General features: G+C 44.9%; 1 protein-coding gene across 1 annotated transcript in view; it reads left to right on the top strand.

Moving 5' to 3' along the window:
* LOC149337333 (uncharacterized) overlaps nt 1-18667 on the top strand; it is a 64224-nt gene that overhangs the window by 10058 nt on the left and 35499 nt on the right. Inside the window, exons 5-9 of the mRNA XM_089554395.1 lie at nt 1355-1571; nt 6085-6238; nt 9297-9409; nt 11955-12087; nt 13642-13836. Coding sequence (XP_089410521.1) covers nt 1355-1571; nt 6085-6238; nt 9297-9409; nt 11955-12087; nt 13642-13836 — 812 coding nt within the window. The remainder of the gene's footprint in view (nt 1-1354; nt 1572-6084; nt 6239-9296; nt 9410-11954; nt 12088-13641; nt 13837-18667) is intronic.

Below are 18667 nucleotides of genomic sequence, written 5' to 3' on the forward strand. Positions count from 1 at the left end.
TTCAGAATTTTTCTTATTGAGGCGCCCGACAGCGCTGCAGCTTTTTAATAACAGGGTTTGCATGTTCGACCTATGTTAGATGCTTTTAATCACAGTTCATGAATATCATATTGCTAAATGTTGGGATGAGAAACTGCAACGAACATAATTTTCTTTAAGATTTTCTGCGTTTTTTGCAAAACATTGTTCTGAATTCTTTACACGTAAATAAGATTGATGCCTGCCGCTTGTGTACTTATTTCGCACTAGCGGAAATTTATCATAGCTGCTATTCAACAAGGTTACGAATGGTCCTCATATAGAGCTCTGGGAAACAACTTGTATTAATACTGCTGTGGCACCACAAGGACAGGGACAGAGACAGAGTGACAATTCGTACCAACTCGCCCAATTTTCCACCCTTTTGAACTTCTATTAATTTATCCTGTTTCATGTTGCCTCGTTACTCGTTTCATTCGGCGATGTTCTACTACAGAGTTGGTGAAATGGGGAATTACTAAGTTTTACGAATTCGCTTGGAACGCCATTCTTTATGACAACCCAAGCAATGGGTTCTTATGAACAGATCCAAGTGCTTTTATTCGTATAACAAAACAAACGAACCATGCCTTATTCAGCTTCTACGTTGAATATCTTATTCTTTGTGTTAAGTAACGCCTGCTCAATCAAATTATACTTTCAAAACCAGTACCTACTTCCTGTTATGAGCTGATGCCTGTAAAAAATAGGCACAGGTTTGCCGCGACTATGACCCGCGCAGATTTTAGATATATCTGGAAAGTCTGATTTTGACGGACAGTATAGTAAGGGGCTGGCAGCATTTTCATCCGGGATTGGAGTAAGGCTAGCAATTTGATTTCTTCATTTGCTTAATAAACTATCAAGAGAAACACTGCATTTTTGTTCCTTTTTATAGAAAACAGTTTTCCACTGATTATTTACAATTGGTAGAAAACTTTCTAGCCTTTGTATTAGGATGTCTACTTGAGAGCATTCATTAGTATTAAGCGTAGAGATTAAAACACCTTACTAATGGGAATTTAGTGCGGCGATTGCTCGGCTAAGAGAAAGTTATTCGATTAGGCGAACGGCATCTACTCAGGCTTCCAGGTACACAGCCGTTCTGTAGTTTCCACAGTGTGTAAGTTATGGCTGATAGAGGGAGCCTCACCTACACCGCTAATGCAAAAAAATGATCTCTCACTAGTTCACAGTGAGACATTGCCTACGTTTAAAATAATAATATTGGCGGCTTTCAGCATTTACTGTCGCCCTCTTCGTGTTCACATGATTCTTGTACTCACTGTTTTTTTTTTGTTTTTCCTTGGCGTTTCCACACCCACTGCTCTTTCAGCGAGACCAATCGAGTCGCCCCTGATCTGCGTGTTCGGCTCCAACTTCTCCGCCAACACTCCGATCCCGGAGGACGGACTCTGCGACTACGTCTTCTACACTTCCTTCGAGAGCGAAGGCGGGTCGACGTTGACGACGTACAAGGAGGATTTCGTGCACTTCCTTTCAGCATCCACCGGGCAGTTCAAGACGAAATACGGAGTCAGCTTTGATTACCAGTGAGTGCTTCTTCCGCCTTTTGATTTTCTCTATTAGCACTTGAAGCTCGGTCACGTGATTGCGCGTTTGGGAACCACTCTGAGAAAAAATGTCTTAGCTCATGTCCTGCAAATCTTTTGTCATTCTAAGTGGCACTTCAGACGAGTACTTGTTAACACTGGATTCCTGATCAGTTCTTTAAAAGTCCAATACGAATGATATCTAAGTATGCTAGGAATAATATTTTGAAGGTTCCAACAAATGCGTCAAAAATAAAGCTTTTTCCCGCTTGGTATATTGATTCTACATTAAAAATATCACAACCATATGCGTTAAATACATTTCATTAAACGTGCACTAGAATTATACATTATGGCATTAGAAATATCATCGCTTTGGCTTAAAAAAGACTGGCCTACCAGTCGTGTTTACCGGATGAGGCTATTTAATATTGTCAACGGCAGAACTAAAGGCGCACCCGGCTATAAGCGATAAGCTTAAGGGGCCCATCCCTGACACAGCGCTAAGTTGTCAACACATTAAGAAGTACATGACATTGAAAGGCCACGAGACGGAACTTGAAAAGAAGAGATGTCGAAGAGAGCAAATTCTGATAGAAAGTGACGTCAGCAAACAGGGGGCACTCCTACATACGTGTTACTTGGCTTGCCTTATACTGTATAGCCTCGGAGAAACGACACATTACGGGACATGTGAGGCGTTTTTTGCGCAAAGACTGTGGGCCCGTTCATTATCGCACAAGCACCGGACTGGTCGCGTTCGAATCTGGGGGCGATCTAGAACCGAAATTCTAATGATAACTTGCGTCAGGCATCGGTTAGGAGTCGAACCGTCAACCAAAAAATACATGGGCGTCTATTGGGGGCTGTCGGCTTTGTCAGTCAGGGTCCTTTTCGCTGGCATGTTCGAGCCAGGAGGTGCCCAAGGCACCCTCCTCATATTCTGCACACTTATCGTAAATAAGTGGCGATTGTCTTCTTGCTAGCAGTTACCACAAACGAATCGACGACAAAAAAAGAGAGGAGGAGGAGGTATTTATCTAAATTTTTTGAAGATCGCTAGAGTTATACCAGTTTACAAACAAGGGGATAGTAATGATCCAGGCAGTTACCGTCCAATCTCGGTTTTGAGCATCATTAACACTGTGTTCGAAAAACTTATCGCCAAGCAATTAAACGACTACTTGGAGAAAACTGGAATCTTATCTCACTGTCAGCATGGCTTCAGGAATAACAGGTCCACATCTGCAGCAGTAATGGCATTGTCTCAAGAGTTATGTTAATCTTTGCATAATAATGAAATATCCGTAGCCTTGTTCCTAGACTTAAAGAAAGCATTTGACACTGTCAATCATAACATTTTAAGTCAGAAGCTGGAGCACTATGGTTTTAGGAATTCCACTCTTGATTTCTTTACAAGCTACCTTACTAACAGAAAACAATTTGTCCACCTAAAACACTTAAAATCACTCGACAACCTGTCTGTGCTGGAATGCCCCAGGGGTCAGTCCTAGGCCCTGTGCTTTCATATTTCAGTTTCATATTGGTATATTCTGTTGCTGTAATAACAAATGTGTACATTGGGCCTATACTAGCTTCGGCTATTGGCCCAGCAGTTTTTGCAAACGTTTTGTATATGTGATGTGAAAATAAAGAAAGAAAGAAGAAGGTAGAAGAGGAAATGCAGGGAGGTTAACCGAAAGAATAAAGAATAACCGGTTTGCTACCCTATACGAGGGAAGGGGGTGAGGGGATAAAAAAAAGAAAGAGAAAGGAGAGTAGCAGAAAATTGAAGTCACTCTAAAACATCACTGTTCGTTAAAGTCACAGCCTGTCGTGCAGGGCAGAAGTTCTCAAGAAGCGGAGCAGTGCCTTTGAGGCCTTCTCCGCCGACGACCGCCGCGGCCAGTGGCCGAGAATCTTCATTTCCGTCAGTGAAAAAAGAGAGAGTTCTCACTACCCCCCAAGTGTGAATTCGAGCAGTAGATTGTTCAACGGCCGCTTGAAGTGGGCTGAAGATATGTTTACGCGGGCTGCCTATTTGTTAAAACTGAAGCTTATTTTGGATGAAATAATTAAGTATTTACCAAAAAACACTTTAAATACGTTGCCAACATGCAAATGACTTTTCCCGAAACGCGATTTTGAGCACTAGATATGTTGTACGGCCGCTAGAAGTGCGCTGCAAGTAAGGTCTGCCCGTTTGTTAGAATTCAAGTATACTTCGGACGAAGTAAGTTCATATTTACAAAAGTACACTTTTAATACACTGACAAGATACTGAAACCGCATACATATTTTTTCGTGTATTTGAAACCTCTTCGAAGCGTGCTTGAAGTTAGGTATTTCTGGAAAATTTTAAGAATATATTTCGAGTACCAAGCATGAAATTTTATGAACATATTTCCGGCATATTTTTAGTGCATTCATGAATGCATAATCTGTTTCAAATGCAATGTAAATATCCCGCCGTATATTCCAAACCCATTACTTTTCGCTAAGCGGTAACCTTATGATCCCATAAAACAGAAGTATCTATTTTATAAGTGACCAAACTCCCGAAGACTGTGCAGGATTAACGCATTCATTCCAAAGGTGGTTCTTTCAGCTGTCGTTATTCCTGAGATACTAGATTATTTTGATATAAGTATTGGTTCATTTTTTTCTTTCTTTCTTTCTTTCTTTCTTTCTTTCTTTCTTTCTTTCTTTCTTTCTTTCTTTCTTTCTTTCTTTCTTTCTTTCTTTCTTTCCTTCTTTCTTTCTTCCTTTCCTTCTTTCTTCCTTTCCTTCTTTCTTCCTTTCTTTCCTTCTTTCTTTCTTTCTTTCTTTCTTTCACTTCCAACCCCCTTTCTTCGCTTACGGCATGGGTGACTTGCCTAGGCAGAAGCGAAGTAGTTACTGCGCTCTTTCTTTCCTCAAAACCAATGTTCTCCGAGCACTACAGAAATACGGGTGCCGCATGTATCAGCCTAGAAATATTAATTTCAGAAAAATATTTTCATGAATTTTACTTAAGTTGTAAAGCTGATAGTCGCCCGCTGCATTGCTGTTTACTTTGCACGTTTCATCTTTCATCTGCCAAGAAACCTCCGAACCTTTAGGTGAACGTGAATGAAACGTCCACCGGTGGGGCCAAATATAGATTAGGAGCCAAATTAAAGAACGAACTGACTTTCTCTTTCCAGTAATTGTGTTTGTCAACGTAGGGGCACCATTTTGATACGCGAAACGCTTTCTCTTATAATGATGCGGAGAAAGTGCCTAAAGATGATTCCCAAAGTTTTCATCTGTCCTTAAGAAAACGTGAGAACGACGCCCATTCCGCTTCCAAACACACTGGTACACATGCACCTTGCGCCGACAGCGAACTCGATAACTTAATTATTTCGCGGGGAGCATGTGGCCACTGGAGTTGATGGTTTTCTAAAATCTGCGACGGCATGCCTGTTCACACTGGAAATCGTCCCCTAGAGCTGTATACTGTCTATGTATACAGCTCTAGGGGACGATTGCCAGTGTGAACAGGCATGCCGTCGCAGATTTTATAAAACCAGAGAAAGCGTTTCGCGTATCAAAATGGTGCCCCTACGTTGACAAACACAATTACTGGAAAGAGAAAGTCAGTTCGTTCTTTAATTTGGCTCCTAATCTATATTTGGCCCCACCGGTGGACGGTTCATTCACGTTCACCTAAAGGTTCGGAGGTTTCTTGGCAGATGAAAGATGAAACGTGCAAAGTAAACAGCAATGCAGCGGGCGACTATCAGCTTTACAACTTAAGTAAAATTCATGAAAATATTTTTCTGAAATTAATATTTCTAGGCTGATACATGCGGCACCCGTATTTCTGTAGTGCTCGGAGAACATTGGTTTTGAGGAAAGAAAGAGCGCAGTAACTACTTCGCTTCTGCCTAGGCAAGTCACCATGCCGTAAGCGAAGAAAGGGAGTTGGAAGTGAAAGAAAGTAAGAAAGAAAGAAAGAACGAAAGAAAGGAAGAAAGAAAGAAAGAAAGAAAGGAAGAAAGAAAGAAAGGAAGAAAGAAAGGAAGAAAGAAATAAAGAAGGAAGGAAGGAAGGAAGGAAGGAAGGAAGGAAGTGCCCTAGCGGAGGGTTCCGGAATAATTTTCTCCACCTAAGGATCTCTAACGTGCACTGACATCGCACAGCACTCGGGCGCCTTTTTCATTTTGCCTCCATCCAAACGCGGCCGCCGTGATCGGGTTCGAACCCTGGCACTCCAGTTCAGTAGCCGAGCGCCCTAACCACTGAGCCACCGCAGCGGGTCAAGGGAAGGCAGTAATGAGGCAGTGAAAGATGGAGAGAATGAGGTGCCATAGTGGAGGCCTTGGGAAATTTTGGCCCGCAGGGACCTTTAAAGTGCAGAGACATCGTAGTGCCCTTCAATGATCTGCAGGAAGAATGCCGATTTGTAATTAAGTTTTTTCCACAGCATTATGCAGTGTATACAACTGTTTCAGTTAGATTTGATGCGCATTTCTTATTTATTTTCCAGCAAACGCCTAGAAACGAAAGAAGCGCTAATTTCGCAAGCGGGCGTCAAGATTCGGGATCTCTGGGAGCGTGGCATTTCTCTCTTTGGTTACCTGGATACTCCAGCCTATAATCTCCACATTGAAGATGGGGTAACCATGCTGGAGAATCTGAAGGTAGGGAATCGGCCTTGCGCCTACACTGTCCTCTGCTTCTTTGTCGCCGAATAATAGTTTTCACCATGTGCCCATGGCCGTGTGTTCACTGCACCAACTTGACAGATAATCTCTCTAATGCACTGTAAACAATATTCAACCCCGCTTGGAGTTCAGTGGTGGGCGGGGCCCTTTAAATTCCATGTGTGGAAATGTTTACTGAGCAATAAGACGCAAAAACAGATTAATGCCCTATTTTACTTCCTTCTCTATTCAATAAATTAATCATAAAGGAGAATTTTTATCTTTTTAATTCCCATGCCGAATTGGAGTTTCTTGGTCTCGACGCTCTCGATATCTCAAATGAAGTAATAACAATGCAATTCTGAGCCATCTACACCGCCACCGTACTCCTCATTTGCTTCCAGCACCCAACATTTATTTTTCATTTCAATTCCCTGTATTTGTAAATAGTGTATACTGCCGTCCTACCTCTATCCTTTCTTCTATTACTCCCAGGTCTTTTATTCTTGCTAGCCGCAGCTCAGGTGCTTCAGACTTCGATGGCAGATGCCGCGGCTAGCAACATCTGTTTCTTATTTTTTTATTTTATTATTACCAATAAATAGCCACTAACAGCAACAACTTCCGGTGGGCCGCATGATAATGGCAGTCAGCGCCACTCCCGTCGTTGCCATAATAGCTGACTCGTGGCTCGCTTCTGCTACTTCACGGCCGCCTAGCGCAGTAGAAGAGGTCACATTATCACAGTTTTACGCTCCACTAACCTGCACTGACCTATTCCTCTGCCTACTCCAACGCTCTTTTGCGAGACTTGGTCGTCTTTTCTGCACGCCGCCACTTTACTACAGCTCCCGCTTAATCTTCATTCTCAGTGAAGCTCTTGGTGTTGTTCACGCGGTGTGTTGCAGTCGAGTGTATAGCTTGTTGCATGTTCATGAAACTGTGATTGAAGAGAGCATCGACGCCGACCTCTTGATAAAGCCCAGGAGGCTACATTGGTCCTCAGTTATATTAAGCTTTAAAGACATCAAGGTGAAAGCAAACATTGTCAAGGAACACTACTTCTAAGATTACTTCTCTCGGAGTTCTCATTTTCAGTTTATCTTTCTCTTTGTTTCAGTCAACTGTAGCGTGGAGCATGACCATGAAAACTGTTCTGAATCGTTGTTTTAGCTCCACACGTTAAATAGAGCTCGTAAGGTAACCGCTTCGCACACACGATAATAGGCGGCCAAACCAGCTCGCTAAGCACCAGCAGGTGAGAAACAGCGACTCGTCGCTTCCGCCTATGCCACCGCCACGCTCGAAGACGGTAAAAAGAACCCGTGACGTCCGACCAGCCCAGTGGCCCAAGCTGTTCACCGGCTTCTCGCGCAGCCGTTTCCACTGCTGGTACAGCGTTAATAATAGGCCTAGAATACGGATGCGTAAATGTGGCGCCATGTTTGTGTTCCTTCCCTGGGGGGAGTAAAAATTTTGATAGTTCATGCAGCCATAAAGCCTTCATTCAACGGGGAAGTACATAGACAACCCCTCACTCCCTTCCCCAGTGTAGACAGCCAACCGGAAACCTTTCTGGTTAACATCCCTGCCTTCTCCACCCCTCTCTGTATCTCATCATCATCATCAGCCTGACTACGCCCACTGAAGAGAAAAGGCCTCTCCCATGCTCTCCATTAACCCTGTCCTTTGCCAGCTACGGCTACCGTATTCCAGCAAATTCCTTAATCTCATCCGCCTACCTAACTTTCTGCCGCCCCCTGCTACGCTTGCCCTCTCTTGGAGTCCACTCCGTTACCCTTAAGTACCAGCGGTTATCTTGCCTTCGCATTACATGCCCTGCCCAAGCACAGTTCCTCTTGATTTCGACTAGGGTGTCATTAACCCGCGCTTGTTCCCTCACCCACTCCGCCCGCTTCCGATCTCTTAACGTTACACCTATCATTTTTCTTTCCATAGCTCTCTGCGTTGCCCTTAACTTCAGCTGAACCCTCTTTGTTAGCCTCCACGTTTCTGTCCCATCATCATCTACATAGCCAGTTTCATATGGATGCCGTAAATAAAACCTTCTTGTGGGCGCGCGGTAGAGGAGAAGCCATTTACTCCCATTTGGGCGTAATTTTGCAAATAATGCGCTCTTACCTGAAGTCAAATCCAGTCAATGAATTAATGCCGCCAGCAAGCATGACTTGGAACGTTAGAGGATATTTCCTGGAGCCGAGTATAGGCTACGGGTCTCGGTGGAGATGATTTTGCGGCAGAATAAAATACATGCGTATGTTCTCTTTTTCCAGCGCCAATTCGCTCTGAAATCCACTTCAAATATCATGTCTGGGTTTCATCGCTTCTCTCATTAGGAGGCGGGCAGCGATTGGGAAATATGACTAGTTCTTCTCACTATATTTCTTGTTGAGACGACGGTAAGGTTAAAGAGGCTGTTGGTGTTTTTTTTGTTATCTCTTCTTGTCGCAGCTTCTAGTTTGATCTTTGTCAATTTAAGCTCGCACTGTGTCAAAGGCGTAAGAAAGATAAAGAAAGGTAATCAGCCAGCGAAGGTGTTGAACCGATCACTCACTGCACAGATTTCCATGGGTGTCAAAAATAAGGAAGTTATGGTCTTTGTGCAGAGCTTGCTGTTTGCTCAAAGGAGAAACAGTTGCGCTTTTTAGGGCGACGGTTTGGATGCAGGTAGCATTTATAGGAAGAAATACTCACTATTATTAACGGCGTCAATAATACTGAGTAGCATATGCATAAAATTGTTGCTACCGGTGCGTACGTCGAGTTGGGATAACTGCCGAAGACTCCTGAGGGTTCAGGATCCCTGGACCTTTAATATTTCCTGGTCGGCTGTAGTGAGCTGTTTTTTATTCTACGCCAAGTTCGCTGTCACCGCATCACATGACCTTCTCAGCAAAAGATGAGCACAACGCGTTCGGCGCAAGGAGTCGAACTGTATTGGGAAGGATAGAACAATTTCTGCCTCGGTAATCCTCAGCTAAGTGTCGGAGCTTTGTGCGCAGGCTCCTCACCTGAGGTCTTTCCTCGCTCGCAGCAAATCTCGTGCCTGATGACTACATTCGCGGCGGGACGGCCGTTCTTCACCGCGCTGTCACTGGTCCTGGGGCCGCCGCCCTTCAGGCTGGCACGCGTTGCGCAACATTTCCGGTGAGTGCTGCCCTGTTCACACACACTCAGGAGCCAAGACATTACTGAGTCGTGTAGATTCATACCGCCCGTGGTATTTCTGGCATTGGCTGAAGAAGAGGTGAGTGTATTAGCCTAGTTCAGGCTAATTAAATATATCTAGGAATTAAGCGACTTCGTAGTGGAGTAACTAAGAGCTCGTGTTGCACATAACGGGATCATGCATGATTACCACAACTCACTTTTCTTTTAACTTTCGGCAATAAGTAATGCGTTATAGTTGATCTCGTTCTAGTGGCTGTGACTTATGAGGTTTTCGATGCTTCTTAACTGAGTACCCGACAGAAGCTCTATGAACGCTTTGGTTAAGCGCTATTAAATGGACAAAGCTATCTGCTCTTAATGTTGTTCTCCTGATCCTCCTTAGACAGATGAAGTGTTTAGTTAGGAACATATGCTGAAGCGAAGATTTGTTTTGTAGGCTTCTGTAAATACGTAGATCCTATTCTGGCAAATAAATGTTTAAGCGAGCTTTGCGCATTGATGGTATTGCTTCAGTTGCTCCGTACTTAAATCATATTTATAGATATCTCATAGGATCACAAGGACTGTACATTAGTGCAGTATAGGTGTTCGGTTGCCTTCTTTGAACGGCTTCTAAATTTCCAGCCGCATGTCCTACTCTCTTATCTCCATGTTTGACATCGTTTTATCCGTTAACTCTCTAGCCTGCAACACACGTCTGCAGTAAACATACCGTTAAAGTTCTTCAAAGCGGACCTTACTTAACGTTGTCAACCTACTTCTTTCCATGGGGCGGAACTACCACGTTACCAAAGTTTAATTTCAGCTCCAGCGACTCCTTACGCCCACGCTTAACCTGAAATACTAGGAATATTCATGACCATAGTAAAGATCAGGTTCTTCTTCTTTGCACCAGAGGTGCACCGCCAGAGACGGTTTGTTCCAACTTGGACTTGAAGACACAGGGATAAAAAAGGCAACAACTGAAGATTTATATACAGCTATTTACATTGCATATACAAGTTTAGGTACTCGAGACATTAAGCAGCAAAAAGGACAAACCAAACAACAAAAAGGGTGGAACTGGCTAATACTAGGGGAGGCCCCTACTCGGCGTAGCCGACGATGCAGAGCATCGAACCTTAGCGCAGAACCCTGCTTCCAGCTCCGGGGCCCGGTTTTAAAGCCCTAAAGGCCCGGCCCACATTTCGTAGCTTCCAATCATATTGTGCTCTCAACATGATTGGTTCTTCAAGAGCCTGGCCAGCCCTCCAGCTGCCGTAAAGTAGAGCACTCTCTCCACCACAAAATAAAAACAAACACAAATAGACATCCGTGCCAGCACGTGTGCGAATCAGTACCGCGGGTGGGGGGACACCCGTATACCTGCCGGCGCGTTCGCGAGCGGCCGCGTTCCAAGAAAGGAGACGCTTCGCTTTGAGCACCCCCAGCCGCGTTCCGATGACCCCCGCGAACGCTACCGAACCCTTACAACCATAGATCTACGCCATACTTCGCCCACACGAACAACTTTGAAAACTCCTTCATTGCCCGCACTCTCGCTCAGTGGAATAGCTTGCCAGCTCATGTATTTGTCACACGTGATGTTGCCGAATTTGAAGAGCGCGTTTTCCCTCATCTGTGTTAGTGTCCGTTTGTTGTTTGCATTTTTGAAGGGAACACTTCACTACGGGACCTTGGGCTTTATTCGCGGCGCTTGCGGTTTTCACTTTCAAGCAATTTAGAGGTCAAACCACAGTAAAGCCATGGTGTGTTGCTATGGTGTTTCACCAATGTGGCCCATAAGGTCATAGGTCAGGTCAAGGTCATGGGTCAAGGTCAAACAAAAAAATTGCTGATAGTTTATCTTTAGTTAAACCTGATGTGTAAGGGAAAGCTTCATCCCATGTCTACGGTAAGAGTGCCGCTTGTGGTTGAAGCAATGACGAGACTCGTAGTTTGGCATAGGGGAATGAAGCTATCGCTTACACACCAGGTTTAACTAAAAATAAACCATCGGCAATTTTTTTCCTGGAATGAATCTTTATTAGTTGACGATCCATTTTTCATGTTTTGGATATTTTTATACTGGGCTGCTTATCAAAGTTTTTTTGGCACTTGGCTGTCTGCGCCTTGCTTTTTGCTTTATACTTTTGCATCCTTTTACTATACGACAGCGCTGTTTCGCGAGCGATTCCTTACTGCCTACGTGTTCCTAGTGCACATGTCACATTCTTTGTAGAGAGTGTTATTTGTTGAGTTTTGACGTACTGCCAACCATTATCTCCGTGGCTGTTCTTGTAATATTGCCTACTGGGCTGGCCCCATGGACTGCAGTATTTTGTTAATAAATAAACAAATAAATCCGCCGCCACGGGCAACGAAGCCTTGTTGTTGTGAACCTCGGTGTCTTTTTCTTAAGCATGAAAGGTTAACAGTGCTCATATGCTCTGAAAAAACAAGAGGAGAATAACTAGAGAGAGCAGCTACCTCCTACTCGCTTGCGAGATTGTGCTGTAGCCTGCAGTTTATTTCATTTCAGGGAAATCTACCAACCCGACATAGTCGTGTCGTTGGGCCACTACTACTCAGAGGACAAGAAGTGGTTCAACTGCTTGAGCGTTCCGCCGCTGCTCACCTTCGCAGGCCCTCTCCAAGCCCACTACTACAGCTTGGTAAATCCTTGGCGTGCTGCGCTTGAAGGGCTCTCCTGTGTTTTGTCTGCATACGTTACCAGCGTTTCAATGCATGCTTGTCTACATTGTCCATAGAAATTACTCAACACTTGCAGACACCAGGTGAATAAGGGTAACAAGAGGGTAGGGGAGCGGGAAGCAAAGGCCATATATCGAAGCAGCAGCTCCGGTGATGTTGCTTTCTGATTTGGCTTTTTGCGATCTGCTTTTGGCTATGAAAGTACGCGGCGCACAGGAAAGTCGAGCAGCAACACGACTGCGCTGAAGGTATTGACTACACCCGCCACCTCAAGTGTAGTAGTTGTATCTGCAGCTACCAAGTGCATTTTAAGTTTTAGCTCTTGTGGTCATAAAAATTAATGAGGTTGAGGCTATTGACACGGAATTCAAATGTCAGGGAGACTTACCAGTATAGGTTGCACCATTACTGGCACTTTGGGGCCTCAATTTCTTGTAACCCACCCGTTCGAACTGAAGTTACACTTTCTTTTCATCGTTCAGATTTGGTTGGCTATAAACTGAATGACCCCGCTTGTGGCTTGGAATGTCCAGTCCGCGTTTACAGTGTGTACAGACGTTGTGGAGTTTATGAAAGAGTGGCCCGTTCCCTGACTTCGTTAGATTGGCGCAAAGTAAAAGTAGTAAGTTCGTTAGGTGATTCTACTGAGCGGTAAAATGGCCCAGCGAGTGTTCTACAGGGTCTCGCAGCTCAATTCTTAGACTGAATTTTAACCTGCTATTTCTGAATAGAGACTGTTAAGTAGATGTCACCTCGAGCACTGCTGCGAGGCAAGAACTTTAGATCAATGCTCTTGTTTTTCAGCGAACTGAGCCGGCAGAGGACTCAGCTCTGCCGGCTCAGTTCGCTGAAAAACAAGAGCATTGATCTAAAGTTCTTGCCTGGCAGCAGTGCTCGAGGTGACATCTACTGTTCTGTTTCGCTAGTACGAGAAATCTAATAGTCAAAACAGTCTGCGATGTGCACGTACTATATTTAAACATTTGTGTGAATTCACTATAGGTCGCAGCCGTTTCAAAACTGTGTTTAGCTGCGTTTGTAAGCAACAGTCATTATACAGTTTAGTTTGCCATACGCAGGAAGAAAATAATATGTTGCTATAAATTAGATTATATGAGTCCCATATAACGGCTATAGAAAGTATTTACGCCTTGATGTAGGCAGTGCCGCTGTATATTATGGGCGCTCTTTACTGTTCCTTTGCCGCTGCTGCTCAACGCTGGAAGAGGATTAGTGAAGAATGAATTACAGCTCTGAACACTGTGCCTGCACACAGGCTTAGTGCACGCTGCTAAAAAGGCATGAAGGAAGAAGGCTTGAACGTTGTCCACATACACTAAGAAAAATTTATATGCCTTCTAATTAAATGGCAAGAGCGCGGTGCAACGGCTCCATAAAATATTTGGGCGCTATTGTGGGCAGTAGTGCTGTATTTTATGAACGCTCAGCAAAGCACTTTGCTTCCGAATGATGTAACAGTCAATCGTAGCTGTGAACACTGTGTCTGCATGCAGGGCTCAGCGCATGCTGCCATTATAGGCATGAAGGAGGAGGGCGTGAACGCAGTGATGGCGCCTTCGGTTCCTCTGTTCGGGCGCTGGTACAAACCTCTGTACCCCGACCCTCAAGTCACCGACCAGCCGGGAAACTACAGTCTCTACAAGGAGTGCGACTTCATTCCCGAGTACCAGCTTGGGAGCATCATTCAGGTGAGTGAAGTTTGGGAAACTGGTAACGAAAATGATTGGCAATGGCTGGTCAATTAACGCGCGGAAACCTTTGTGACTTTTCTGCATCACATCGAATATTTATATTTTATTACTGAAACTAACCTGCAGGTTAAAGAAAGCAGCGCGAAAAGACAAGGACAAACGAAGAAGTGGACAGGACAGCGCCAGTCCTGTCCACTTCTTCGTTTGTCCTTGTTTTTTCGCGCTGCATTCTTTAACCATGATCACTGACCAACAAGCCCAAACAGCCACTTTATTTAACCTCCAGGGCCTTCTTTGGGAGGGTGTTACATTCAGTGGAAGGGGAGAGAGGGAGAGGGAGCAGAAGCACAGAAATGGTATTAAAAAATACCACAAATAGCAGCAGTGTCGAGAACATAACTCCCCGACCTATATTTCTAAAATTATTACTTGCCTGACCGGAACGACTGATGTAAATGCTTGTCACATTTGTTAACAAAGATCGCGGAGCACAAGTAACGGACACATTTAAAGCGCGAAATGTTCTGTGCATGAGCGTCTCTGTAATTACGGCTCTAATTACGGCTTAAGTGCTTGGTGATCTGGCGCTGTGTTATCCACAGAGAGTAGGGAGAGGATGATTTGATTAAGTTCGAATTCCACTTCTTTCTGATTCTTGTAGTGCGGCAGCACTTATAGTGGCCATTCCCCGCATTTAGCCTTTGTGTGTTTGTCCGACTGTCTGTGGGCATTAAATTCCGTACAGAGCAAACGTACAGGGCGTCTACTAGTAAGTGTTCCTGTCGTGCGATTTGAAAATTCTTTACGCCCTGGAGAAAATAGACTCCTTGGTTCAGGCAAGGTTGCCCCCATCGACAAACGTGCGCTAGTTTAGCTTGAAATAAAAAAAAAGCGCGCTTCTACTTTACTAGATTCCCGAAGCACATCTCCATAACATAGCCATATTGGATCAGTTGAGGCGCTCTTTCTTCGTCGTGAAAATCGCGAATGCAGGAGATAACTGGAGGCACAAAAAAAATGGCTGTGGTTTAGCTCTGGTTGAACCTGCAGTGACGCGATAGCTACAGCTGGCTGAGTGGAACTCGCTCAGTCGAACTGCAGTCAGTCTTTCGCCGCTCCGTTTCGCTAGGCGTTCGTCCCTGGACGTGGACCACTCTCTCCCCTCTCCCCCTTCCCACTTCTCCTCCACTCGGTTTCACCGGTACGCCGCGCCGCCGGCAGCTGCTCCGTACCACGTGACCAACCACGCGACCAGGCACGGCGCCGCCACGCTGAAGGCTCAAAACTAGGCGCGTGTCGCCAACACCAGCTGCGTGCTCTGACGTCACTGCGCGCATGCGCAAAAATTAGCCAAGCGTGCGGCATCTGCTCCACCGTCGGCGCAGCGGCGAGGCGCGAGGCGCGCACACCAGCTGCGGGCTATGACGCCACTCCGCGCATGCGCACAGCTGGCGGAGCGGTGGTGCCACGGCTCAGCGCGCAGCCACGCTGACCTCGCGAAGCGGCTGGCGTAGTGTAGCTGTCGCTACAAAAGACATTCGTGTTGAGTGAATGGAGCGCGCTACAAAGCCAAGAAAAGCTACTGTAACCGGTAGAATGCCTGAAAAGTAATTAGAAAAATAAATATTATTTTGAGGTGCCTATGCCTAAGCAAAAATTATGATCTCGCAAAATGAGGCGTTTAACAGGCAACACGTTTACTTTGCAGAAAAGATCACGATGCGGAAAATTGACTGCTAGAGGCTGAAAGCAATCTTGGAGAAATTAATGGTAGTACAGCTCATGAAAACTAGATAAACATGGTTTCTAGCGTCGGCGAGCTGAGCCAGTCAACTCGGCACGGGGTTATTGTGGTGTGATGATGGAACGACGCAAATAATTTGAAGAAATGGAACGAATGAAAACGTTCTCCCTCCGTGTTTCTCCACATATTGTGCCTCCTCCAAAGTGTTTCCGGTGCCAATTATTTCTTTTGGAGGTAATTTGAAAGAGTGAAGAGAAAGAGGCGAGCACTCGAGTTAGGTGGTCTTGACTGAAGCAGTCTGCAGTGCGGCAACAGACAAGTACACGATGATGCACAAGTTTGTGTGGTCCTCTTCTTGGCCTCCGTTTGGCTGGTTGCGATCAACATTACAAAGGACAGATGGTTGCCTCCTGCCCACAGTTCATGATAATACCGCGGACTAAGTATACTAACATTCACAGCCACTTCTTCTTTGCTTAATGAATACTTATCGACCACAAAATGAAACAAGCAAAAAAGTGACATTTGCGCTCTACAACAGAATTTTTGCCACAAGCACAGTATAAACGGCATTTGGATAAAGTCATGCACTGTACGAACTCTATGAGGAAAATAAATCACGATTTTGTCTTATTCCCATAGGAGGCATTCACTTAAGGTGCGGCTTGGAATACTGGACCATGAGGAGTGAATCTTCGATCATTGTGTATGTTCTGTGCGAGACAAAGTCGCAGCTCAGAAATATAATTTTGGTTCAACGTCAATTTTTCCGACTCATGAATACCCTAGTCGCGGAAATATTAGGGGTACCGGGTAATCACAAGGAGATGCATGAACAGGCGTCATTCATGCCTCCCGCGAAGCCACTCATGCACTGAGTGCAGGCTTTAAATTCTATTCTGCGGAATTCACAGCCCCTTGCTCTGAAGCAGGAGATATCGGCGCCCCTTCCGTTATTTCTCCAAGGTTACTTTTCGTTACTTCTTTTAGCTTCACCGGGCACATTCAACAGAGTAAAGAAGAAAAAAGATGTTTCTAGCCTTGCTGTCGTCGCGTGCGTCATGGATACAAACAGTGCGAAAGATTCACCCTGGCTACGTCTGGGTAGCAGTCAAAGAGTAGCGGAGTGAGATGGATACTCGCCGATGTTGTTTATTTATTTATTTATTTATTTATTTATCTTATACCCACAGCGCTATTAGGCATTACAGTGGGGGGGTTGATACAGTAACGCAGCGCATAAATGCAGGTAAATACAAAAAAAACAAACAGCAGCCCAAGCATTCACAAAGTAAGCAAAGAATAACATTGACGCAATGCGCATCTATGTACAGAATTTGGGGTACAAGAACCTCAACTGTGTTGTTCACCCAATAAACGTGTATTTTAGGACAAAGCACCAACGCAGTAGACATGCATGTACAAAAAAAACTTCAAACATGTATTTCGCGCAGGTATACTGCGCATTGACAGGAAGACACTGGTATACACAGTGAAACGCACGAAACAAGGAAGCAGCGCACAGATAACGACGCACCGTCTTGCTATGAATTGACGGGACATAGTTCAAAGCGGAATAAAAGGACTCATTTGATGAGATGGAAGTAACAACGGCCAGCAAACGGTTCCACTGACGAATGGTCTTCGGAAAAAAAGAGTCGCTGTATGCGGCCGTCCTGCACTTACGTACCTTTTGATCATGGTCAAGGCGTGCGGATACGTAATGTGGTCTGAAGATGTATGTTTCGCGTGGAATGCCAATGTGAGAGTAGTATATGTTATGGAAGAGTTTGAGCCTCTGCTTAGTTCTCCGCTGTTCTAGTGATTCCCAAACAAGGACTTTTTTTGCTATTGTTGCACTGAAGTTGCGTTTACATGACTTACAAAGTACGTATCGAGCCGCCAAGGACTGAACTTTCTCAAGTTTTTCTTTGTCACCTATGGTAAGAGGATCCCACACCGTGCTAGCATACTCCAACACTGACCGCACATAAGTTTTGTAAAGGAGTTCTTTGGTAGCTTGCGGGAAGGAACGAGTGTTTCGGAGGAGAAATCCTAATGATTTGCAGGCCTTACCAACTATATAACCAACGTGCCGATGCCAGCAGAGCGATGACGTGAAATAGACACCTAAATACTTAAATTCTTCAACTATTTTCAGATTTTCATTATTTATAGTACATGTGGGTACTAGCTTTGCACGTTTCCTCGAAAACGCCATCCACACTGTTTTGTCCAAGTTGAGATTCATTTTCCATTTTCCGCACCACTTATGAACAGTGTCAAGGTCGTTTTGAAGGACATCGCGGTCAGCATTACATGTCATAATTCTGGTTGGTTTATGGGGTTTAACATCCCAAAGAGACTCAGGCTATGAGAGACGCCGTAGTGGAGAGGGCTCCGGAAATTTCGACCACCTGGGGTTATTTTACGTGCACTGACATCGCACAGTACACGGGCCTCTGGAATTTCTCCTCCAAAGAAATTCAACCTCCGCGGCTGGGATCGAACCCGCGTCTTTCGGGTCAGCAGCCGAGCACCATAACCACTGAGCCACCGCGGCAGTTATAATTCTATACAGGATACGGAGCGGCGGGTATCGGATACGGTGCGGCGGGTATGGAATCCAGACGTCTTTACCCGCCTTTCAATGGGGGAAAAATGCAAAAAAAAAGACACAATAAAGGTAGCTGCGCGATGCCAGTGCTCATTAAAATACCCCTAATGGTAAAAATAAGTCTCGAGCCCTCCAGTATACGGCACCTCTGATATCCAGCATGAGGCTCTGGGACTTTAAACCCTGCTTAACAGCACAGGGAGGTAGATGAAGAAGTGGTCTAGGTACTTCTCATAAGAGTGGTGGAAGGAGAGACCTTGGTATAATTTTATATTTCAGTGAGAACAAGGATGTCGATAAACCTTAAAGAAGCGTTCTTAGTGGGTCGCTGGGCGAACCTCTGTCCACTTATGGCCTTCTATAAAAATTGATTCGCAGGCTCCCTCAGGCTATGCTGCCTTTTCCACTGCAACAAAAGACACGCGTATCAAAGGAAAAATTTGGCTTAAAACTCATCCCGCCAGTCG

This window comes from Amblyomma mixtum, chromosome 7 (assembly GCF_055824585.1).
Source record: "Amblyomma mixtum isolate Tamu chromosome 7, ASM5582458v1, whole genome shotgun sequence".
NCBI lineage: Eukaryota > Metazoa > Arthropoda > Arachnida > Ixodida > Ixodidae > Amblyomma > Amblyomma mixtum.